Raw genomic sequence first — 22,294 nt, 5'->3', positions numbered from 1 at the left:
TGTTTCCCTTAAATGACAGTAGTAAGGAATATCTTATTTCTGGGAATGTGTGACTCCATCCATATATCCTACCTGTAACGCAGAGAGTCTGGCCTCCATTCTCTGGCTGCCAATGAGGTTATTCAGGCTTTCACTGAGTTCCATCATTGAGCTGTTGGTCCAGCCCTCGATCTCCTCACTGATCTGCTGCACGTCATCCGACAACGCCAGGCTCTGGCTCAGATGCTCAATGTTGTCGTCAATCCTCTCGGACACCTGGAATGTAAAGGGACTAAATCAACCTCTGTAAATTCACAAAACTGTGCTGGCAAAATAAATCACGGGAGATCAAGATTGGTAATAACAGAGATGGACAAACTAAAATACTCATAGATGGAACTTAAGAAACTGTCCCAAAACAGAGAGCAGTGGATGACCTATGCTCCTCACAGAGTAAAAGGGCTGGTTTCCCAGGCCCAGATTAGGCCTTCTCCTGGACAAAAAAAGCATGCTTAAGGGAAAGTGCTTTTTAGTCGAGTACTAGACTTCTGGGAAACTGTCTCAAAGGGTTTAAGTCAAGTCAAGGATCCCTATAAGCTGTTGCTCCTGCAGCAGCTACTCTTTCTGGGGTCCATTCTTCCTGATGACCTATGGTCCTTAAAGTCAGAGTAAAAGGGTCAAGTCAAGTCTGGTCTTTTGGACTCCAATGGCACTATCACTGTTGTACCTCTTGTTTCTTATTAAATTGTGTGTGTCCCTATTGTCCATGTAGACTTACCTCGAGCCACTGGTCTACTAGAGTCTGCATGTCTGTCGTCATCAGCTGAGCCTCACAGTCTGGGATCTTCTTCAGATCACACAGCAGAAGTTTTCCTTTACTGGAGAACTGGTCCAGGTCACTCTGCTTGGCCAACATCTCTGCCTTCACCGCTTCATGCTGTATAAGCACAGATGAGAAAACAGTGAGAAAGAAGAGCAAACATTTTTTATTTTGAAGTGATTACTTTTATTTTAAAGTTCAATGTATAATCATAGTAGCAATAATAAGATAATAGCTATTAACTGTGTACTAATGTGAACATTTTGCATCAAAGTTGTACACAGGTTTATACGAGAACTGAGATGAACGTCATTATCCTAACCTTTGCCAGCGATTTTTTGGTCTCCTCGTGGTCTTTCAGAGCCGAGCCGATGTCAGCCACAGCCTCAGTGTTCTCCAAGGTGGCGGCTATGGATGTCCTCAGGTTATGGTATTCTCTCATCAGCTCCACCAGCACACTGCACTGCTCCTGCCTGACAACACACATCTCTTCAAATGACTAAATTGTGGGGTGAAATTGTGCTTCTGGATTTGAATTGTTGAAGTGTTCCTATACTCTCTTGGATGAGCTACAGTACGTTAGATAAAATAAAATGGTATTGGTCGTGTACACAGTTTAGCAGGTGTTATAGCGGTGCAGCAAAATGCTTATGTTACTAGCTGCTAACAATGCTGTCAAATGTCAAACAATTCAAATGAATAAATAAATTCAAGAACGGCAGGATGAATCCAATTAACAACCCAAATAGCACTGTAGCAGTATCAAAATGCAATCTATACATACGTACACAAGAAATACTAAGGATGATGTGTAAAGCAGTAGATATAGCACAGTAAGCTATGTCAAGAATCCAGTATATAAATAAATATCTACACAAGTTTGCTGCTATTTACGTGTGTGATGAGTTTAGATTGTGATATAAGCAACTATACAAGCTCATTCGCCAGCAGCATACCACCCTGCATCCCACTGCTGGCTTGTTTCTAAAGCTAAGTAGGGTTGGTCCTGGTCAGTCCCTGGATGGGAGACCAGATGGTGTTGGAGGGCCAGTAGGAGGCACTCTTTCCTCAGGTCAAAAAAAATATCCCAATGCCCCAGGGCAGTGACTGGGGATGCTGCCCTGTGCAGGGTGATGTCTTTTGGATGGGATGTTAAACGGGTGTCCTGACTCTCTGAGGTCATTAAAGATCCCATAACACTTATCGTAAGAGTAGGGGTGTTAACCCTGGTGTCCTGGCTAAATTCCCAAGATGTCCCTCATACCATCATGGTCACCTAATCATCCCCAGCTTACAATTGGCTCATTCATCCCCCTCCTCTCCCCTGAAACGATTCCCCAGGTTGTTGCTGTAAATGAGAATGTGTCCGCAGTCAACTTACCTGGTTAAATAATGGTAAAAAATGTTTTAATAATAATTTGGTCTCCAATATTTGATGCTGAAGACAGAGCCCTACCTGTCAGTTATGAGTCTCTTGGTATCCTCCCAGGTGGTTACCAAGAGGCTGATCTCCCTGAGAACTTCCCCGGCCAGCTCTGCATCTCTCTGGGCTAGTTGCTGACCCTTGTCCCTGAGCCACTGCTCCTCGTGTTGTTGAGACTGGAGCTCATCCTCCAGCTGGTTATAGAACCGCAGCCTGGACACCAAAGAAGAAAAGACCGTGTTACAGCCAGCTATTCACAATTCATCCGGAGATAATGTGAAAATGAAACTCATGGTTGAAAACACCAAGCACACTGGCTAGAATCCTAGCTACCTCTGCTGCAGGGCGAGTGGGCTGGGTTCTCGCAGGCTCTGGTGGTCTGCCTTCTCCTTGATGTCCTCCACGCTTTTCAACAGCTGTTCCTTCCTCTGTCTGAAGGAGCTCCATAGCGCTCCCAGGGCCTCTGCCTCGCTCTGCTTGGTCCCAAGCAGATTCCTCACTGTGTCCAGCTCCCCGCTGAGACCATCAGCCAGCACCCGGCACGACGTCCGGGACCCAGACCCCTCCACACCGCTCACCATGTGGAGGTGGCCTTCAATCAAATCAAATAAATTGTATTTGTAAAGCGCATTTCGTAGCAAGGTAGGAACACCAGAGGAAAACATAAATATAATAAACAATAGATATGAAATAAACAATATAAATACCTTTACAGAGGCTGCTGTCCAGGCCGGCTGCCAGGGTCTCCAGACTGCTGATGTCTGGGACGATGGCCTCCAGTTCTCTCTGTAGTTCCTCCACCCGACCATGGTCCCAGCTCCCTGAACTCTCCACCGTCTGCCTCAAGCCTCGTAGCACCACCACAGCCGCACCGTGGGTCTGTAAGGGAGGAGGCATAACACAAACGTTTTTATTTTGGGCTCTGACATGTTAAGCGATTTAACCACTTTTTAATGACTTTCCCAAACCTTTAACCCTAATCTTTAACCCTTAACTTAACCCAGGTTTTGAAAATGGATATGAAAATGGTTATGAAAATGGTTATGAAAATGGTGCGGGTATGTTGTAGGTGCCACATATTTCAAACTCATACCACGGAGGGCCAAGTGTCTGCAGGTTTTCACTGATGAATTAAGATCACTGATCAGTAAAGAAGGTCTTAAAAACCGACCATGGAATGAGGTTGATACCCCTGTTGTAGGACCTTTTTCTTACCTCCAAGAAGGCCTCCAGCTTCCCCAGGCAGTCCAGCCGGAGCTCAGCCAGCTGCTGGACCTCCAGGTAGGGCTGTAGGCAGCTGACCTGTCTCCCCTGGAGGAGCTGAGCATCCTGGGGTTCACACAAGGCACACAGCCCCTCTGTCTGGAGCTCCAAGCTCTCCCTCACACCACTCTGCTTCTGAAGAGCCACTAGTGTTTCCTACAGCAGACCATACAGGATACAGAGGATGATGAGCAGGAGCAAGAGGAGGAAGATGAGGGGGATGAAGAGGAATACAAATAAAAATGAATTTCTTGTAGTAGAACAGTCAGACAAAAAAAAACATGATTGACCATTTGACCATGGTTCATACCTTGACTTGGGCCACAGCAGGCTGCAGGTCAGTGATGTTGACCAGGGAGGTTGAGTGGAGGGTGGAGAGGAGGGTCTCAGACCACTGAGAGAACTTCAACAGGGCCAGGTCAAACTGCTCCACCTGGGACAGCTGGCTCTGGAGCTCCTTGATTCTGTACAGTATACAAATAACAGGAAAATCAATCAAAACATACAGTGCCATGAAAAAGTATTTGCCCCTTTCCAAAAAAGTTATACTTTTAAATCATCTGTCCATAAACATCCTTCCAAGAATCTTGATGATCATCCAGGTGCTTCCAGGTGATTTTTGGCAAACTTGAGTCACATTTTTGGACGAGATGGGTCCCATTATGCCTGGTGAAAACCAAACACTGCATTCTACAGTAAGAACATCATAACAACGGTCAAGTATGGTGGTGGTAGTGTGATGGTTTGGGGATGTTTTGCTGCCTCAGGACCTGGACGACTTGCCTTAATAGAAGGAACCATGAATTCTGCTCTGTATCAGAGAATTCTACAGGAGAATGTCAGGCTATCCATCTGTGAGCTGAAGCTGAAGCGCATCTGGGTAATGCAGCAAGACAATGATCCAAAACACACAGTCAAATCCACATGACAATCGCTAAAAAGCAACAAATTTGAAGTTTTGGAATGGCCTAGTCAAAGTCTAGACCTAATCCCAATTGAGATGTTGTGGCAGGACTTGAAATGAGCAGTTAATGCTTGAAAACTCACAAATCCTGCTGAGTTAAAGCTGTTCTACATGGAAGAGTGGGCCGAAATTCCTCCACAGAGATGTGAGAGGCTGATCAACAACTACAGGAAGCATTTGGTTGGAGTCATTGCAGCTAAAGGTGTCACAACCAGTTATTGAGTGTAATGGGGCAAATGCTTTTTCACACAGGGGCATTGGGTGTTGCATAACTTTGTTAATTAAATAAATAAAATAAGTAACTATTATTTTATTTTTTGTAAACTCAGGTTCCCTTTATCTAATACTAGGTTTTGTTTGAAGATCTGATAACATTCAGTATCGAAAATATGCAACAATATACAAAATCGGAAAGTGGTCAAATACTTTTTCACACCACTGTAGCTCTACAATGCTGTGTGCTGTCAGTACCAGTAAGACGTACTCAAGTTGGAAATGTGATGTGACCAAACCAACTTGATTTGGAAGATGTACAGGATCCATTTGCCAACAATGAGGGTCAGACTGGAATGAGGTATGTGAGCTCTGGTCAACAGCAGTGCACTACATAGTATAGTAATGTTGGAAGCAGCCTGACTGAATCAATGATGTTACTGCTGAACCGAGTGACACGCACACCATCTTCTGACTGACCTGTGAGGGATGAGTTCATTCTGGGAGTTCCATCTCTTCTTCAGCTGCTCCAGGTCATCACTGAGCTGCCTTGCCTTCTCCTCTGGGACGGTGGGGTACAGGGCTGTCCCTGAAGCCACAAGGCCATCATGGAGGGGCTCCAGCGACACCACCTCAGACTGCAAGTCCTACAGAAGATACGCTTTTGTTGAGCATCTATGCCAGCAAGCCTTTTACAAAAACACTTTCAATGGAGAATCTTCAGGCTTAATCTGTGTCTCGGAAACTGGCCCTAAATGCACATGGAAGCTCTGCAGGATCAGTCCAGGAACATGGATTGAAAATTGATGAATTTACAGTACCTGCAGGTCCTGCAGCTCACTCTCCAGCTTGATTTTATCTGCAGGCAGGCAATGACTCTCAGGTTTGGATGTAGACTCACATCTCTCCAAGCAGGATACAAAGCTAGAACGATCCTTCTCATACCTGAAACAAAGTATCCAAGTTTAAGAACAAGACGGGCACTTCAAAAATGTACAAAAACAAATGTTTTACATCAATATTTCACAGCTGAAGGGCCGGTTTCCCGGATCCACATTAAGCCTTGACTAAAAAGAACTTTAGATCAAGGTTCTTTAGATGCTTTAGTCCGGCACTAGGCATAATGTGTGCCCGGGAAACCAGACCAAAATGTCTCCCTCCAGCCTAGCCTTCCTACTTTTGCCATAGAGATAGCACTTTCTCCAGTGTGTTCTGTTTTTCTTTGGCCTGCCCTAGACTCTGGTCATAGCTGGTCTGTAGAGCGGCCACTGCCCTCTCAGCCTGCTCCCTGTCACTGAGTCTACGTGCCCCAGCAGACAGGGGCAACAAGGCTGCCTTCAGGCTCTCCAAGCTCTGGGACACATCCTAGGGGGATAAACCACATAATTAAATACAACATTTGACTAATACAACACTATATACAAGGTTGGGTTTGTTACTTTCTAAATGTTATCCGTTACAGTTACTAGTTACCTGTCCAAAATTGTAATCTGTGACGAAACTTTTGGATTACCCAAACTCAGTAATGGAATCCGATTACTTTTGGATTACTTTCCCTTTAAGAGGCATTAGAAGAAGACTACAAGGATCCATGAACACATTTGATGTCATCATAGTTGTCTTGGACTTGTGGTCAGACTTGCTCAGGTGGAACCAACTTAAACTTGCACTTTTTTGAATTATAAATTGAATGTCATTGAGAAAACAGAATGGTGTCATATTGTATTTTTCACAAACATCTTTGCTGAATTTAAAAGCAATCCAAGAAGCAATCAACCTCGTTTTTCTAAGTTATATGTAATCTGATTACAATATTTTTGCTGATAACGTAACTGATTACAGTTACAGGTTTTTTTGTAATCAGATTACATTTAACCAATAACATGTAACCAGTAACTCCCCAACCCTGACTATTTATGATGTACTATATAGCAATATAAAGACAACACTATTGAACAAACAGCAAGACAATATCGTCAATAAAATGGCAGAACCTAATTCGTGGCAGTGTGCCATGGAGACATTGTAAATGTACAACCTTAAAGATTAAAATGTGTATCTCCAAGAACAGGAAACAGTAGAAGGAACCCATTGTAGCCTTATGTCTGACATGAAATTAGGAAAATGAAGTAGCCTAAGCAAGTAATTAAATAAGTAGTTGTCAATACACCGTAATGACGAAACCAGAGTGAAAGACATACCATGTGGTTCTGGAGACATTTGTAGGTCTCTGACGAGGAGGTACAAGAAGTGACAGGATGGTCCAGTTTCTTATGGAGATCACCAAGTGTTGTTTTGGCCTTTAAATAACATAATTCAGACAATCATTGATTTTCACATTCATCATTTCCTCTAACACTTCTAAGGGTTATTTTCATTGGTTCTAGTGGTGACGTATAGCTAGTGGTAATTCTACTCGTTCTCCCGAGGTTACTCAAGAATAAACAAAAGTCTTTATTCAGTCGTACCTCTTCCAGGCTGGTGTTGAAGCGGTGCTGTGCGGAAGAGCTCTCCTGCAGCTGTCCTTCTAGCTGCTCCACACTCTCCCTGAGCTCCTCCCAGTATCTGCAGATGAAACGATAACACTCAGCAACTTTTGGTAGCACAAAGCAAAAGAGCCTTGCATAGATAAAACACATAGGAACTGTATTGTCCAGAACAAGACCTCAATATACAGTATTATGACTAACTTTAACATGTAGTACATTATGCAATTCATTATTAACCCTGAAAAAAAAGTTGTCGTTAAAACCATCAGTAAATACATTCATCATTTACATTACATCAACATTTCTGTCATTTAGCAGATGCTCTTATCCAGAGAAATGTACATTTACATTACATTTACATGTTTACAGTCAGAGCATTCAACTAAGGTAGGTAAAAACATCCACACGTCAGTACCTGCTGATCTGGGTGAGCCGAGCCTTGATACGGGCTGCCTCCCCAGAGGAGATGAACTGGGCCAGGGCCTGGGAGTGGGCTTCTAGCTGGGATAACACCTCCGCCTTGTCCCCCAGCTCCACACCCACCGCCTGGGAGGAGGGAGGAGGATAAAGATTGTTACCTAATGCTGTTGTTTTTTTATTGTCAGATAATTTTTTTAAGCAAGTTTTAATGGTTTAAAGGTTCAATGTTTGAGTCATTCAAGTTAAGGTATGAATGATCTGTTGGAATGAGCTACCTTGATTTGATCACTGATTTGAGTCAAAGATGGAAAATCGTGTAAATCATCAAGATGTTGTGCATACTGTCTAGATGTTGCGCATACTGTCTAGAGAAAATGTGGTAGAACATATAAAGAAAATGCAGAGGTGGCTGACAGTACCTTTACTGTGTTGATCTGTTGTCCAAGTGGAGCAGCAGAACTCTTTAGAGCGTCCATTTCTTTCTCTTTCTCAGAGATCCATGAGGAGAAGGCCTCAAGCTCCGTCCCAAACCGAGTCCACTGATTCTTCATCCCATCAAGAGCGTTGGCGCTAGAAAAGAGTGCGACTAATTGAGTTTATCACAAAACTGGGTAGCTAAACAACACAACAAAGAGTTCCGAGCCCATATTCATAAAGTGTCTGAGAGTAGGAGTGCTGATCTAGGATCAGGTCCTCCCTCACCATGTAATGTTATTCATTATGATCTAAAAGGCAAAACTGATCCTAGATCAGCACTCCTAATCTGAGACCTTTTATCAATAAAGGCTAAGATTAGATTCTCAACTAGGAGGAAGAGGAGGAGGCGGAGCAGGAGGAGAAGGAGGAGAAGGAAGAGAAGGAGGGGGAGAGGAGGTGTTGTATTTACTCTTTCTTGAGGCCAGCCTCCACTTTGTCCAGCTGTTCGCTGAGGGAGCGGGCTTGCTCTGGTAGCAAGGTGGTGTTCTTTGGGCCAAGCTGGATCTCTGCTGCTTTCCTCAACAGGGTGTTCACCGTGCAGGCTTCTGCTTCACTCTGCTTTAAAAGGACCTGTTATGACAACGGAGAATGTGAGAGTCAGAATGTCACTGACACTTTGTGATATGACAAGGTTGAATTATTCTTGAAAGGTTTTAAAATCTTAATTTCACATCTCAATATCTAGCCTGAATAGCCAACCTTGAAAGATAAAGACACGATAAGGAGCCTAAATCACCCAAATATACACTTGATGGGAGAATTGATCACTGATCACTGCACCTGTACATAGCTCATCTGTAAATAGCCCATCCAATCTACCTCATCCCCATACTGTATTTATTTATCTTGCTCCTTTGCACCCCAGTATCTCAACTTGCACATTCATCCTCTGCACATCCTACCATTCCAGTGTTTAATTGCTATATTGTAATTACTTTGCCACCATGGCCTATTTATTGCCTTACCTCTCTTATCCTACCTCATTTGCACATGCTGTATATAGATTTTCCTACCGTATTATTGATTGTATGTTTGTTTATTCCATGTGTAACTGTGTTGTTGTATGTGTCGAACTGCTATGCTTTATCTTGGCCAGGTCACAGTTGCAAATGAGACCTTGTTCTCAACTAGCCTACCTGATTAAATAAAGGTGAAATAAAAAAATAAAAATTGCTATTGGCTCCTTGATTTGTTGCTAGAAGTTCCCAGATTACATTTTGCCGTTGCCAATACAACATCACAGCACCTATTTGCCTTGCTGTGGCAGAGCTGCGGTCCCCGACATAATGTTTTCACCCCCCTCTCCCGCCACACTCTCTCTCCCCTTGGGGTTCTCTGCCTGTGTGTGCACCGTTACTGTGACTTCTGTTGCACAGACAGCTTCTCCCACTCTTATTTGCGGGAGTGGGAAAAGTCACTAAATGCTATGAAAACCCCCCAAAAAACCCACAGAGTCAAATCTCCCTAAAGGCAGCCTGAAAAGTAGTGGAATTTGGCGCAAGACTCTTTCACCAATAAAAGTCGCTGGAGGGGTCTGAAAACTCGCTATATAGAGACAAAGACGCTCAATTGCCAACGCTGGATGGGATTCCGTGCTTCTACATGCTTCTACATCTGCATTGCTTGCTGTTTGGGGTTTTAGGCTGGGTTTCTGTATAGCACTTTGTGACATTGGCTGATGTAAAAAGGGCTTTATAAATACATTTGATTGATTGATTGATTGATAAATTGATTGATTCCAACAGCCCTGCCAACTGTCAACTATCATTCAGAAGTGTCAACTGTAACACTAACATGCTCACTAAATTCACTTCTCACTCACCCTGGCCTGGTCCAGTTCAGTAGCCAGGCTCTCTGGGCTGCTAAAGTTCAGGTCTCTGTCCATGACAGAGAGCGCCCTGGTAACAAACTCCAGCACTGTCCTCTGCTGGCTGTCAAACTCCTGCCATGCAGACAGAGTCACCTGGGGGACAAATGGGGACATTCAATACACAGATTAACACCATGACACCTGGGGACAAACAAAGATAATTGATTACAGATAATAAACACATGTACAGATGGACAAACGGGGACATTGAGTACACGGATAATACACAGAGGAACACATGGGGACATTCAGTACACAAATAATACACAGAGGAACACATGGGGACTTTCAGTACACAGACAATACACAGAGGAACACATGGGGACATTCAGTACACAGACAATACACAGAGGAACACATGGGGACATTGAGTACACAGACAATACACAGAGGAACACATGGGGACATTCAGTACACAGATCAACACCTTGATATGGTCTGTACTGTTACATCTTCATCTTAGACGGGTCAGATTTGTAACGCACACTACAAAGACCACAACAAAAGACAGCACCTAATGGGACGATTTCCCTGACACATATTAAGCCTAGTCCTGGACTATGAACCCTCTTAAATACAGAATCTAATTTAACATACATTTTTGTCCAGGACTGGCCTTAATCTGTGTGTAGGAAACTGACCCTAAGGCACTGGAAGAAGAGCAAGAGGATTTCCAATAACCCCAGAAGGTACAGTCGGTGAGAGAGCTCACCTCTAACTCCTGCTCCTGTGAGTCCATGGTGTGGTCCATGTTGCTGAGTGTTGTCTCTAGACTCTGTAGGTCCTGCTGTAAGGTCTCCCCCAGCCCCTCCTCAGCCTGTAGCTGATGGCCCCTAGCGATCTGCTGCTGCACATCCTTCCTCTTCATACGCAGACGCTTCAGCTGTTGCTGCAGGCAGGAGAGAGGAGAAAATCAACGTGTTTGGTGTTTGGATCTCATTTAAAGGCTGTAAACATCATATAGTGTATTACTTTTTGACTGTTCATTATGACGTTATACATATATATATATATTTTTTTACAACCACAAAAAGCATCATTTTCTTTCATGAATACAATATTCAATATAATGTTGCCTCAACTCAATTATTTAACATTGCAGAAACCTTTGAGAATGACACAATAAAAAAAATGACACAATAAAATGACATAACAATAACGAGGCTATATACAGGGGGTACCGGTACCGAGTCAATGTGCGAGGGTACAGGTTTGTCCAGGTAATTTGTAAAGTGACTACACATAGATAATAAACAGCGAGTAGCAGCAGTGTAAAAACAAAAGTCGGGGTCAATGTAAATAGTCCGGGTGGCCATTTGATTAATTGTTCAGCCGTCTTATGGCTTGGGGGTAGAAACTGTTAAGGAGCCTTTAGGTCCAAGAGTTGGAGCTCCGGTACCGCTTGCCATGTGGTAGCAGAGAGAACAGTCTATGACTTGGGTGACTGGAGTCTTTGAAAAATGTTTGGGCCTTCCTCTGACACCGCCTGGTATATAGGTCCTGCATGGCAGGAAGCTTGGCCCCAGTGATGTACTGGGCCGTACACACTACCCTCTGTAGTGCCTTTCAGTCAGATACCGAACAGTTCCACTCCAGTCCGACTTACCTGGTGAACCTGGAGCAATTGCTGGGCCTCCCTGACGGTCTCAGAGTCCAGTATCCTGGTCACCTCCAGGTGTACCTCCTGCTGACCCTGCTCCAGCTCATTCAGTGCACCACGCACCTCCTCCCTGAACTGCACACAGTCCCCCACCGCCAGCACCACCTTCTCAGACTGGGAGACAGGAACACAGAGGAAAAAAATTACATTCAGCAACTCTCAAAAACAATATAGAAAAAAAGGAAACGCTATCACCACTGTTTTCAAACCAAGGTAGATGAACACTGGAACCAACTGAATATGAAAACGGTTCTTTAACTCTTGGTACGACAATGATCTCTTGGCAGGACAATTGATTTATGTTGGTTGCTTCATAAATCTATATTTTATTATTAAAACCAAGTAGTTTACAACGAATGGCTTTTTCAGACAGGAAGATAACACAGTGGAAAATGATATGGCCTCACTCAGTGATAAGACATACCATCGACCCTAAAATCACCCTGAAGAGACACAACAGTGGACTGACAATTCAAAGACAGAGGGAGTGTGGCATTGTGGGTACAAGAGAACAGAAAAGACTGGCACCCAGGCTAGCCATCTAATGCTGTGAATCTTCTGACTGTGTGTCCTGGTGAGCAGGTAAGGATGACAGTATGCTTCAGTGCTCGCTAGCTTATTTCAAACCCTTTTATCATCTTGATTGACCATATTATGTTGATCGGAAATGTGTCTTTTGCTCTGCTCTCAACCCTCCCCTACAACACACAAATATATTTGGGAGGAGCATGGTGTCAACTGCAGTCCCAGTCTTTCCTTACCTCAGTGAGATAGGAGAGGAGGCCCTTGAAGTTGGTGGAAAGTTTATTGATTGCCCCAGCCTGACTCTGTGCATCTGTCTCGGAGCAGATCTCTATCAGCACAGCCAGCCGGGACTTCAGCCAGCCCAGGTTCCCCTCCTGCAGCTCTGCATCGTTCCTCAGCTCCTGGAGAGGGGAGAGCGGGAAGTGGCATAGGTTATCAAGCTTACCTAGGTCTTTCATAGCCTCAAATCCATGTTGTATGTACTGAAGCCAACTCTATTGTTGCCATGCACCATAAAGTAAGAGCTGTGGGTTAACAAGGTGCATACCAATGGCACATAAACTCTATATTGCTCCCAGTGATTTACTGGAGAACCATGACATGTATGCTGTATGGCGACGAAAGCTGCCTTCAGGACATACAGTATGGATACAAGGATAGGTCAATGATATCTGCCTTCAGGACATACAATATGGATACGAGGATAGGTCAATGATATCTGCCTTCAGGACATACAATATGGATACAAGGATAGGTCAATGATATCTGCCTTTAGGACATACAGTATGGATACAAGGATAGGTCAATGATATCTGCCTTCAGGACATACAGTTTGGATACGAGGATAGGTCTGTGAAATCTCTTCCTTGTCTAACACACAGAGCATGAGGGATTCCCATCATACTTACTGTGATGGTGGCCTTGACCTGTTCGTGCTTGCTGGGGTCGTTTGCTCTGTTCCTGAGCAGTCTGAGTTGGCTCTCTTTAGACGAAAGCCAGGCTGACAACTCGGAGAACCTGGGATGAACATGGGCAAAGTATGATCATACTGTATAGCCATCTAATATTTCAGTTTTCATTACGTTAAAAAGGATTGGTGATTCGGCATAAGTCAGTGCATCAATGTGGATAGTGAGTGACTAAGAAAAGGTCCAAAAACAAAATGTTACAAAAAACTAAACAAAATGATATGTTATGTTAACAATGATACAAATCATGATTGTGACAGTCTTGAATCAGTATAATTCGTGAGGCCTTGTTACCTGGTGTTAAACTCCTCCCACTTATCAGGGTGCTGCATCAGATTGTGATGGGTGCTATCTATCTCCTCCCAGAGCTCAGAGTAGGCCTTCTTAGAGCTGTCCAGGGTCTGGTGGGCTGGGTTACTGTCCGGAAGCTTCTGACACAGTTCCTCCATCAGCTGTAGTTTCTTCTCACACAGAGACTGAGGACCCTTCTCCCTGAAGAAGTCCTGCAGGACGGTAAAGGTACATCGTTCATGTGACAAACTCTCTCACAGGGAGACATCAAGTGCTAAATTAATCTAATTGCTTTTCTGAAACATGCACTGCGGACCAGCACAGTGACTGTCATAGTACCAGGCTAGGGGTCCCCACACATTCACTACCTGATATGGGCTAGATCAGGTATTCCCAGGGGTACACGCAATGCTGTCGGGGGTATGCCAAATAAATATGTGATTCACATTTACATTTTTTTATTTAAAAAAAATGTTATCTTCACATTTAGTAAGGCCCGCATCCATAGAGACACATACCAGCCCTACTGGTAGTACTGCTACTACCAGCAGTACTACACCTGCACCTGTCGACGACACAAGTTGCTCTGCTTCCACGAGCACATCCAATGCTAGCATCAGTAATTCTACATTTGTTGTTAGCCCAGCTAGCATGGACATTAACAGTTGTGAATCTGATGCAACTGAAGAGCTAGGCCCCTTTTTACTCAATTTCCGCCTAAATGACGTGCCCAAAGTAAACTGCCTGTTGCTCAGGCCCTGTAGCCAGGATAAGCATATAATTGGTATCATTGGAAAGAAAACACTTTGAAGTTTGTAGAAATGTTAAAATAATGTAGGAGAATATAACACAATAGATATGGTAGGAGAAAATCCAAAGAAAAACCAACTTGAATATTTGTTGTTTTGTTGAGAGACCATGCTCTTACAATGTATAAGGGCAAGTATATGGGCATACTGAAAATCAGCTCCCAGGATGCAATTCCTATGGCTTCCACAGGGTGTCTATGATCAAGGTTTCAGACTAGTATCTTCCAAAACGAATAAGAAATATCAGTTTTAGTACAGGGACACAGTCTTGGAAATTCGTGTTTGCGCGCGCCACGAAGACAGGACGCACCTGCTAAAATTGCTTTCCTATTGAACATACTTCTTTCCGTAAGAAATATTATAGTTTGATTACATTTTAGGGTATCTAAGGAGTGAGTAGAAATGTATTTTGACTTGTTGAAACAAAGTTTAGAGGTAGATTTTCGGATTCCTTTCTCTGCATGTTGAACGAGTGGATTACTCAAATCGATGGCGCTAACTAAACTGACTTTTTGGGATATAAAGAAGGATTTTATCTAACAAAACGACACTACATGTTATAGCTGGGACCCTTTGGATGACAAATCAGAGGAAGATTTTCAAAAAGTAAGTGAATATTTAATCGCTATTTGTGAATTCATGAAACCTGTGCCGGTGGAAAAATATTTTGATGTGGGGCACTGTACTCAAACAATCGCATGGCATGTTTTCACTGTAATAGCTACTGTAAATCGATCAGTGCAGTTAGATAAACAAGAACTTAAGCTTTCAACCGATATAAGACACTTATATGTACCTAAATGTTTAATATCCATACTTTTTATGATTATTTATTTGAATTGCGTGCCCTCTAGGTTCACCGGAAGTTGTTCCGCTAGCGTGACGCCTAGGCTTAAGAAAAGCACCGAACAACAGACAGGGATGTTGGACCATCGAAAAGGGGCAAATATGATGAGAACTACATTGAGTTGGGGTTCATTTATATTGGGAGTAGTGCCTTTTGTCAGCCACAGTGTGTTATATGTGCAAATATCTAACAACTTGGTGAAACCTTCACTCTTGCGCAGACATTTAGAAACAAAGCATGCCCATTTTAAAAATAAGCCACAGGAGTTTTTTGAGCGAGAATTAAGACGACTTTCAAATAGTAAGACATGTATAAAAGCAACATATACCATTCATAAGAAGGGGCTAGAAGTGTCTTGTATGGTGAGCTACTGAGTGGCTAGGACAGACAAGCCCCATACTATTGTGGAGGACTTAATTCTTCCTGCTGCAGTGGATATGGCTGGGACAATTCTGGGGGAAAAGGCCCAAAACTATACAGACATATTCTTCATCAAACAACACTGTTTCACGACGCATCAGTGACATGGCAGGACATGCTTTGAAACAATTACTGCTTCACATACAAGCCAGTGAATTCTATGCATTACAGCTGGATGAGTCAACAGACGTGGTGGGCCTGGCACAGCTCCTGGTTTATGTCTGTTACGTTTATGGGGGGTCAATTAAGGAAGACATCCTCTTCTGCAAACCCCTGGAAACCAGGACAACAGGAGAGGATTTTTTTCAAATGGACTTTGGTGGTCAATATGTGTACTGATCGCGCAAAAGCCATGGCAGGGAGACATAGTGGAGTGGTTACGCGCGTGCAAGCAGTTGCTCCCGACGCCCCTTGGGTATACTGCAGCATCCACCGAGAGGCTCTTGCTGCCAAGGGAATGCCTGACAGCTTGAAAGACGTTTTGGACACTACAGTTACAATGGTTAACTTTGTTAAAGCAAGGCCCCTGAACTCTCGTGTATTTTCTGCACTATGCAATGATATGGGCAGCGATATGTAACGCTTTTACAACATACAGAAGTGCGCTGGTTATCAAGGGGAAAAGTATTTACATGTTTTTTTGAATTGAGAGACAATTTTAAAGTTTTCTTTACTGACCATAATTTTCACTTGTCTGACCGCTTACATGATGACGAGTTTCTCACACGACTGGCCTACCTGGGTGATGTTTTTTCTCGCCTGAATGATCTGAATCTAGGATTACAGGGATTCTCCACAACTATATTCAATGTGCGGGACAAAATTGAGGCTATGATTAAGAAGTTGGAGCTCTTTTCTGTCTACATTATCAAGGACAACACACAGGTCTTTCCATCATTGTATGAGTTTTTGTGTGCAAATGAACTCAAGCTTAAGGACAATGTCAAATGTAATATAGCGAAGCACCTGAGCGAGTTGGGTGCACAATTAAGCAGGTACTTTCCCGAAACAGACTAGTCAAACAACTGGATTTGTTATCCCTTTCATGCCCTGCCTCCAGTCCACTTCCCAATATCTGAACAAGAGAGCCTCATCGAAATTGCAACAAACGGTTGTGAAAATGTAATTTAATCAGAAGCCACTGCCAGATTTCTGGATTGGGCTGCACTCAGAGTATCCTGCCTTGGTAAAATCACGCTGTTAACACACTGATGCCCTTTGCAACCATGTACCTATGCGAGAGTAGATTCTCAGCCCTCACCAGCATGAAAAGGCACAGACTGTGTGTGGAAAATGATGTAAGCCTGAGACTTTCTCCAATACAACCCAACATTGCAGAGTTATGAGCATCCTTTCAAGAACACCCTTCTCATTAACCTGTGGTGAATTATTCACAATTTTCGATTAACAAATAAGGTTTTATATGTAAGATGGTTAAATAAAGAGAAAATTATAGATTATTATTATATTATTATTTGTGCCCTGGTCCTATAAGAGCTCTTTGTTACTTCCCACGAGCCGGGTTGTGACAAAAACTCACACTCATTATTATGTTTAATAAATGTATCGTATAGTGTGTGTGTGTGGCAGGCTTACAATGATGGCAAAAAACAACATTTGAGAGTGCGCTGACCCTGGTGCTAGAGGGGGTATGCAGCTGGAGGTTGACTGTTTGAAGGGGTACGGGACTATAAAAAGTTTGGGAACCACTGGGCTAGATCATGTGATCATGGCAAAGTAAACTAAGTTGCACCATGGAATGACTGATAGAGACTACAGCCATCACTCCTATCAGATCAGGATAGAGACAACAGCCATTAATACTATCAGATCAGGATAGATACCACAGCCAATAATCCTATCAGTTCAGGATAGATACCACAGCCATCACTCCTATCAGATCAGGATAGAGACCACAGCCATCACTCCTATCAGATCAGGATAGAGACCACAGCCATTAATACTATCAGATCAGGATAGATACCACAGCCAATAATCCTATCAGTTCAGGATAGATACCACAGCCATTAATCCTATCAGTTCAGGATAGATACCACAGCCATTAATCCTATCAGTTCAGTACCGCAGCCCGTCTGGTGTTCAACCTTCCCAAGTTCTCTCACGTCACCCGCTCCTCCGCTCTCTCCACTGGCTTCCAGTTGAAGCTCGCATCCGCTACAAGACCATGGTGCTTGCCTACGGAGCTGTGAGGGGAACGGCACCTCCGTACCTTCAGGCTCTGATCAGGCCCTACACCCAAACAAGGGCACTGCGTTCATCCACCTCTGGCCTGCTCGCCTCCCTACCTCTGAGGAAGCACAGTTCCCGCTCAGCCCAGTCAAAACTGTTCGCTGCTCTGGCACCCCAATGGTGGAACAAGCTCCCTCACGACGCCAGGACAGCGGAGTCAATCACCACCTTCCGGAGACACCTGAAACCCCACCTCTTTAAGGAATACCTGGGATAGGATAAAGTAATCCTTCTAACCCCCCCCCCCTTAAAAGATTTAGATGCACTATTGTAAAGTGGTTGTTCCACTGGATATCATAAGGTCAATGCACCAATTTGTAAGTCGCTCTGGATAAGAGCGTCTGCTAAATGACTTAAATGTAAATGTGAATGTAAAGTTCAGGATAGATACCACAGTCATTAATCCTATCTGATCAGGATAGAGACCACAGCCATCACTCCTATCAGTTCAGGATAGATACCACAGCCATTAATACTATCAGTTCAGGATAGATACCACAGCCATTAATACTATCAGTTCAGGATAGATACCACAGCCATTAATCCTATCAGTTCAGGATAGATACCACAGCCATTAATCCTATCAGTTCAGGATAGATACCACAGCCATTAATCCTATCAGATCAGGATAGAGACCACAGCCATCACCTTTATCAGATCAGGATAGAGACTACAGCCATCACTCCTATCAGATCAGAAGAGATACCACAGCCATCACTCCTATCAGATCAGGATAGATACCACAGCCATCACTCCTATCAGTTCAGGATAGAGCCCACAGCCATCACTCCTATTAGTTCAGGATAGAGACCACAGCCATCACTCCTATCAGATCAGGATAGAGACCACAGCCATCACTCCTATCAGATCAGGATAGAGACCACAGCCATCACTCCTATCAGTTCAGGATAGAGACCACAGCCATCAACCTGACACAGCTAGTCTCACCCTGTGTTCCTTGATCAGCCTCTCACTCCCCATGCCAGCCAGGTGTCTGTTCTCTCTGGTCAGCTCTGACTGACACTCCTGCATGGAGACCATTAGCTTACTCCGTTCCACCTCTACCTTCAGATGCAGCAGGTGGTAGGGAGCCTCTGTCTGGACATCCTGAGAGAGGGGGAGGGAGAGAGGGAGTCAGGAACTCTTTCAGTCTCACTCTTAACCTGAAAATATTATATTACTATACGATAAAAACAAGATGTGACAGTCATATGACTATTCAGGACCGACAAAGTGCACAAGACATTGAAGGGGAATGTGATAAGAATACTTGAATCTTGGAACTGTGAAAATAGAATATTTCTACATTTGCAGGCTTTGAATGACTATGCTAGTACATTACCTTTCTGTCAACATGGCACTAACCTTCCAGTGTCTGTGCAGTTTCCTGACTGTCTCCTGCAGACTCTGCTGCTCCTCCTTAGGCACTATGTCTGTCAGTTCATCACAGGCCTTCAGGAACGCATCGAGGACCTGCTGGTCCAGCTGCACAAAGAACTCCTGCAAACATTGACAGAGATGTCTCACTGAGATTGTCACAATGTCCACATGACTCTACACCTCCTCCCCTTGTGCTTCTCTACTGAATCCCCAGTCCAGACTAGCCTGGTCCACATCTGTTGTGCTCCACAGCCAAGTCCTATGGTCATTGTCAGATCTGGTTTGTCCAGATAAAATACAGTCTAAAACTATGGTCCTAACCATGACGCAAGCTCTTGCTCTTACCGTGTGTTTTTTTAGCAGGTCTTCTGGGTTGCCTCTCTCATTTAGAAAGGCCTGAGCGACTTTCAGCACCTTCTCCAGCTCGCCACGGGACTCGTCAAACCTCTTCATTAAGCTGCTGTTGACCTCCACATGATTCTTCCACTCAGTAGACTCCTTGATCATTGCCTGTGATACACAAATACAGACATACTCACAAGCAGTTCTCATCACCCAACACACAACTGTCCTTCACACAAGTTATATTGAATTGATGTGAACTGAACATGCGCTAAAAGGCAGCTACGTCATTCTGTCTTCTTCACATTATTATCCTCTATCAAAGCCCCATGATTGATTGATTGGTTGAATGATGTTCCCTCCTTCAATCATTTACACTATCAAACTGTTACACACAACCCATTAAGTGTTATGTTATGGTACTGTACCTGTGAGGAGGCCTGGAGGTCGGCGGCTCTCTTCTGCAGCAGGGCCATGTCCAGGTGCTGTAGGGTCTTACTGCTGTCCAGGATTCTCTGGACACTCTGATGGTTATTCTCTATCACAGTCAGACACTTTTTACAGCTCTGGGTGAAGGTCACCAGCTCCTGGAGAAAGAGGAGGCAGTGAAGTGTGAAGAGACATTGTGTTACTAATAATCAGTGTGGGGGCAGGTAGCCTAGCGTTAGGCAGGTAGCGGTTGAAACCTTTGGGCCAATAACCGAAAGGTTGCTGGTTCGAATCCCAGAGCCGACCAGGTGAAAAATCTGCAGGTGTGCTCTTGAGCAAGGCACGTAATCCTAATTGCTCCTGTAAATTGCTCTGGATATGAGCGTCTGCTAAATGACTTAAATGTTAAATTCTTGACTTGGACTGAAATAAATTCTGATACTCGTTTTGGGTGCTGGTACTGTTTATATTTAGGAGCAGGATCTCCACAATACTTTTGAGCTAATATTCTATAAGAGGAACAGGAGATCAAGCAGTAGAACATTGAGGTGCCAGTTTTCAGCTCCAGTGAGCTCCTACCCAAGTCAAACACTGCTCTAATAATGACATAATGGGTCAACTAAGCAGCATGATGTTCAATTAAAACATAACTTCACAGTTACTACCTGTAGGTGATTCATGTATAAAATGTATCTACAATAGAACAAGTCCGTCTAATAATGTAGTATGAAAGGCAAGTAGCAGTAACTCAACCAAATCCAAACTCTAACCATCCTCCATGCAGTTTCCTCTCTCGTTGCATTCAACCCCTGACCAACCTGTGTTTAGTTGAATACACTGATTGTAAGTCACTCTGGATAAGAATGTGTGATGTAATGTGTCACCTGGCATTTCTGTTTGAAGTCCCCGTGGGCCTCTGAGTCCCTGGAGCAGGTGATGCGGCTGGCTTTCTCCAGGGCCTGGTAGAACCCTGTGATGTTCTTCTCCATCTCCTCCAGAGCAGGCAGCAGGGACTGGGCATCCCGTAGCAGCGGCAGAGACCGCTCCTTTATCTGACGGGAGGAGGACAGGGGGGAGGAGGTCATGGGGGTATTGCCATCTGGAGAGGACTATACTAAAGATGGCTGATCGGAAAGACAATGTGATGACGTAGAAAACTGATAGGATTTGCAAAAAGTCATCAACATCTGGGCAATGTTTTTTTTTACCCAACTTTTAACCTAAGAATTAAAACAGGAACAGATGAAATGGAGATGGATGGTCACCTTGCTCATCTCCTCCTTGATAGAAGCCATGACAGCCAGCATGGTAGAGACCTCCTCCGCGGGCGTGTCTTTGATCAGCAGCTGGGCGGTGCGGCTGGCTGTCTTACAGGCTGCCTCCATGGCCGGGACCTTGTTCTTAATGTCCTGGAAGGATGTAGTGAATATAGATCAAACATGGGTACTCTTTTCCTTACCTTTATCAAGGTCTTTATTCATAAAGCCGTCTCAGAGTAGCTGCTGATCTTGGATCAGTTTCGCGCTTTTAGACCAGAATGAATCAAATTACAGTGAGGACCTGATTGTAGAGCAGCACACCTATTCTGATATGCTTTGTGAATATGTGACTGATAGACATCGTAACACTGTGAGCAAAGCTGAACACTTTATAGAGAGTTCATTCAAGTTTGATAGAAAAGCACTGTGTACGTTCTGTACCTCAACATCTTGAACGAATGTCCTGACGTTCAGGAAGGACACTTGGACGGGGGCAGTCATCTTGTCGTTGGTTGCATCCATGAAGGTTTTGAGAGTAGCGATACAGTCCTGATAGTCCTGCTTCCACTTGTCCACCTCGTCCACTCTAGCATACTGCCATGGAAACAGAGGAGCAGGGAATAATAATGATGACAAGCTTTTTCTTTATGATTTGAGCTGTGCTTATAAAGTGATGCCGAGATATTTTATGACACCCGAGTTTCACAGCCTAAGAATTGCATCTAGTGGTTAGCCCTGAGGCATGGCTATAGGCCCCTGTGGTATCTAGGAGTCCACAGCCATGTTTCAGGGCCAATCGTGTGGGATGCTTCTTAATAATCATAATCTAGGTGTGCAGAAAACAGGAGATTTTAAACTAATTTACATGTTTGACTTTAACAAACAGCTCCCTCCACCTCCCGTTGAGAAGGAGCAGCTGCTGCTTCAAGTCTCTGGAGACGGTCTCATCGCACGTCTCAATCAGGAAGTTCCCTGCATCGTTCATGTCCAGGTGCTGCTGGATCCAGTGAGGAAGGTTCCGGAAGAAGTCCTGGGGGGGGGAGAAAGAAGAGAAAAACTCATAAACTCTACACAATTGATAGCAACAGTTTGTAAGCGTAGAAGATTATTTAAAGGGGCCAACAGTCAGCTTTGATGATGTAGTAGGTATCTACACAGTAAGGAAGAGTATGTAGGCTCAGCGCTTCACAGGAAAT

The 22,294-nt window shown here is 43.9% G+C and overlaps 1 protein-coding gene across 1 annotated transcript in view; it reads right to left on the bottom strand.

Annotated features, from left to right (window-relative positions):
* LOC106611323 (nesprin-1) overlaps positions 1–22,294 on the bottom strand; it is a 139,081-nt gene that overhangs the window by 83,666 nt on the left and 33,121 nt on the right. The window contains exons 17-46 of the mRNA XM_082955773.1: positions 21,964–22,128; positions 21,540–21,692; positions 21,105–21,248; positions 20,724–20,891; positions 19,839–19,997; positions 19,414–19,578; positions 19,054–19,188; positions 18,637–18,795; positions 13,366–13,574; positions 13,012–13,120; positions 12,340–12,504; positions 11,525–11,692; positions 10,631–10,807; positions 9,871–10,011; positions 8,458–8,618; positions 7,991–8,141; positions 7,567–7,697; positions 7,131–7,227; positions 6,864–6,962; positions 5,840–6,027; positions 5,484–5,607; positions 5,143–5,309; positions 3,796–3,949; positions 3,438–3,641; positions 2,930–3,101; positions 2,556–2,814; positions 2,256–2,435; positions 1,122–1,272; positions 758–916; positions 73–255 (exon numbers count right to left, since the gene is read on the bottom strand). Coding sequence (XP_082811899.1) covers positions 73–255; positions 758–916; positions 1,122–1,272; positions 2,256–2,435; positions 2,556–2,814; positions 2,930–3,101; positions 3,438–3,641; positions 3,796–3,949; positions 5,143–5,309; positions 5,484–5,607; positions 5,840–6,027; positions 6,864–6,962; positions 7,131–7,227; positions 7,567–7,697; positions 7,991–8,141; positions 8,458–8,618; positions 9,871–10,011; positions 10,631–10,807; positions 11,525–11,692; positions 12,340–12,504; positions 13,012–13,120; positions 13,366–13,574; positions 18,637–18,795; positions 19,054–19,188; positions 19,414–19,578; positions 19,839–19,997; positions 20,724–20,891; positions 21,105–21,248; positions 21,540–21,692; positions 21,964–22,128 — 4,797 coding nt within the window. The remainder of the gene's footprint in view (positions 1–72; positions 256–757; positions 917–1,121; positions 1,273–2,255; positions 2,436–2,555; positions 2,815–2,929; positions 3,102–3,437; positions 3,642–3,795; positions 3,950–5,142; positions 5,310–5,483; positions 5,608–5,839; positions 6,028–6,863; positions 6,963–7,130; positions 7,228–7,566; positions 7,698–7,990; positions 8,142–8,457; positions 8,619–9,870; positions 10,012–10,630; positions 10,808–11,524; positions 11,693–12,339; positions 12,505–13,011; positions 13,121–13,365; positions 13,575–18,636; positions 18,796–19,053; positions 19,189–19,413; positions 19,579–19,838; positions 19,998–20,723; positions 20,892–21,104; positions 21,249–21,539; positions 21,693–21,963; positions 22,129–22,294) is intronic.

This window comes from Salmo salar, chromosome 09 (genome assembly GCF_965601325.2).
Source record: "Salmo salar chromosome 09, fSalSal1, whole genome shotgun sequence".
Taxonomy (NCBI): Eukaryota; Metazoa; Chordata; class Actinopteri; order Salmoniformes; family Salmonidae; genus Salmo; species Salmo salar.
Note: the sequence above shows the minus strand (reverse complement) of the source record. Positions and strands in the feature narration are given on the sequence as shown.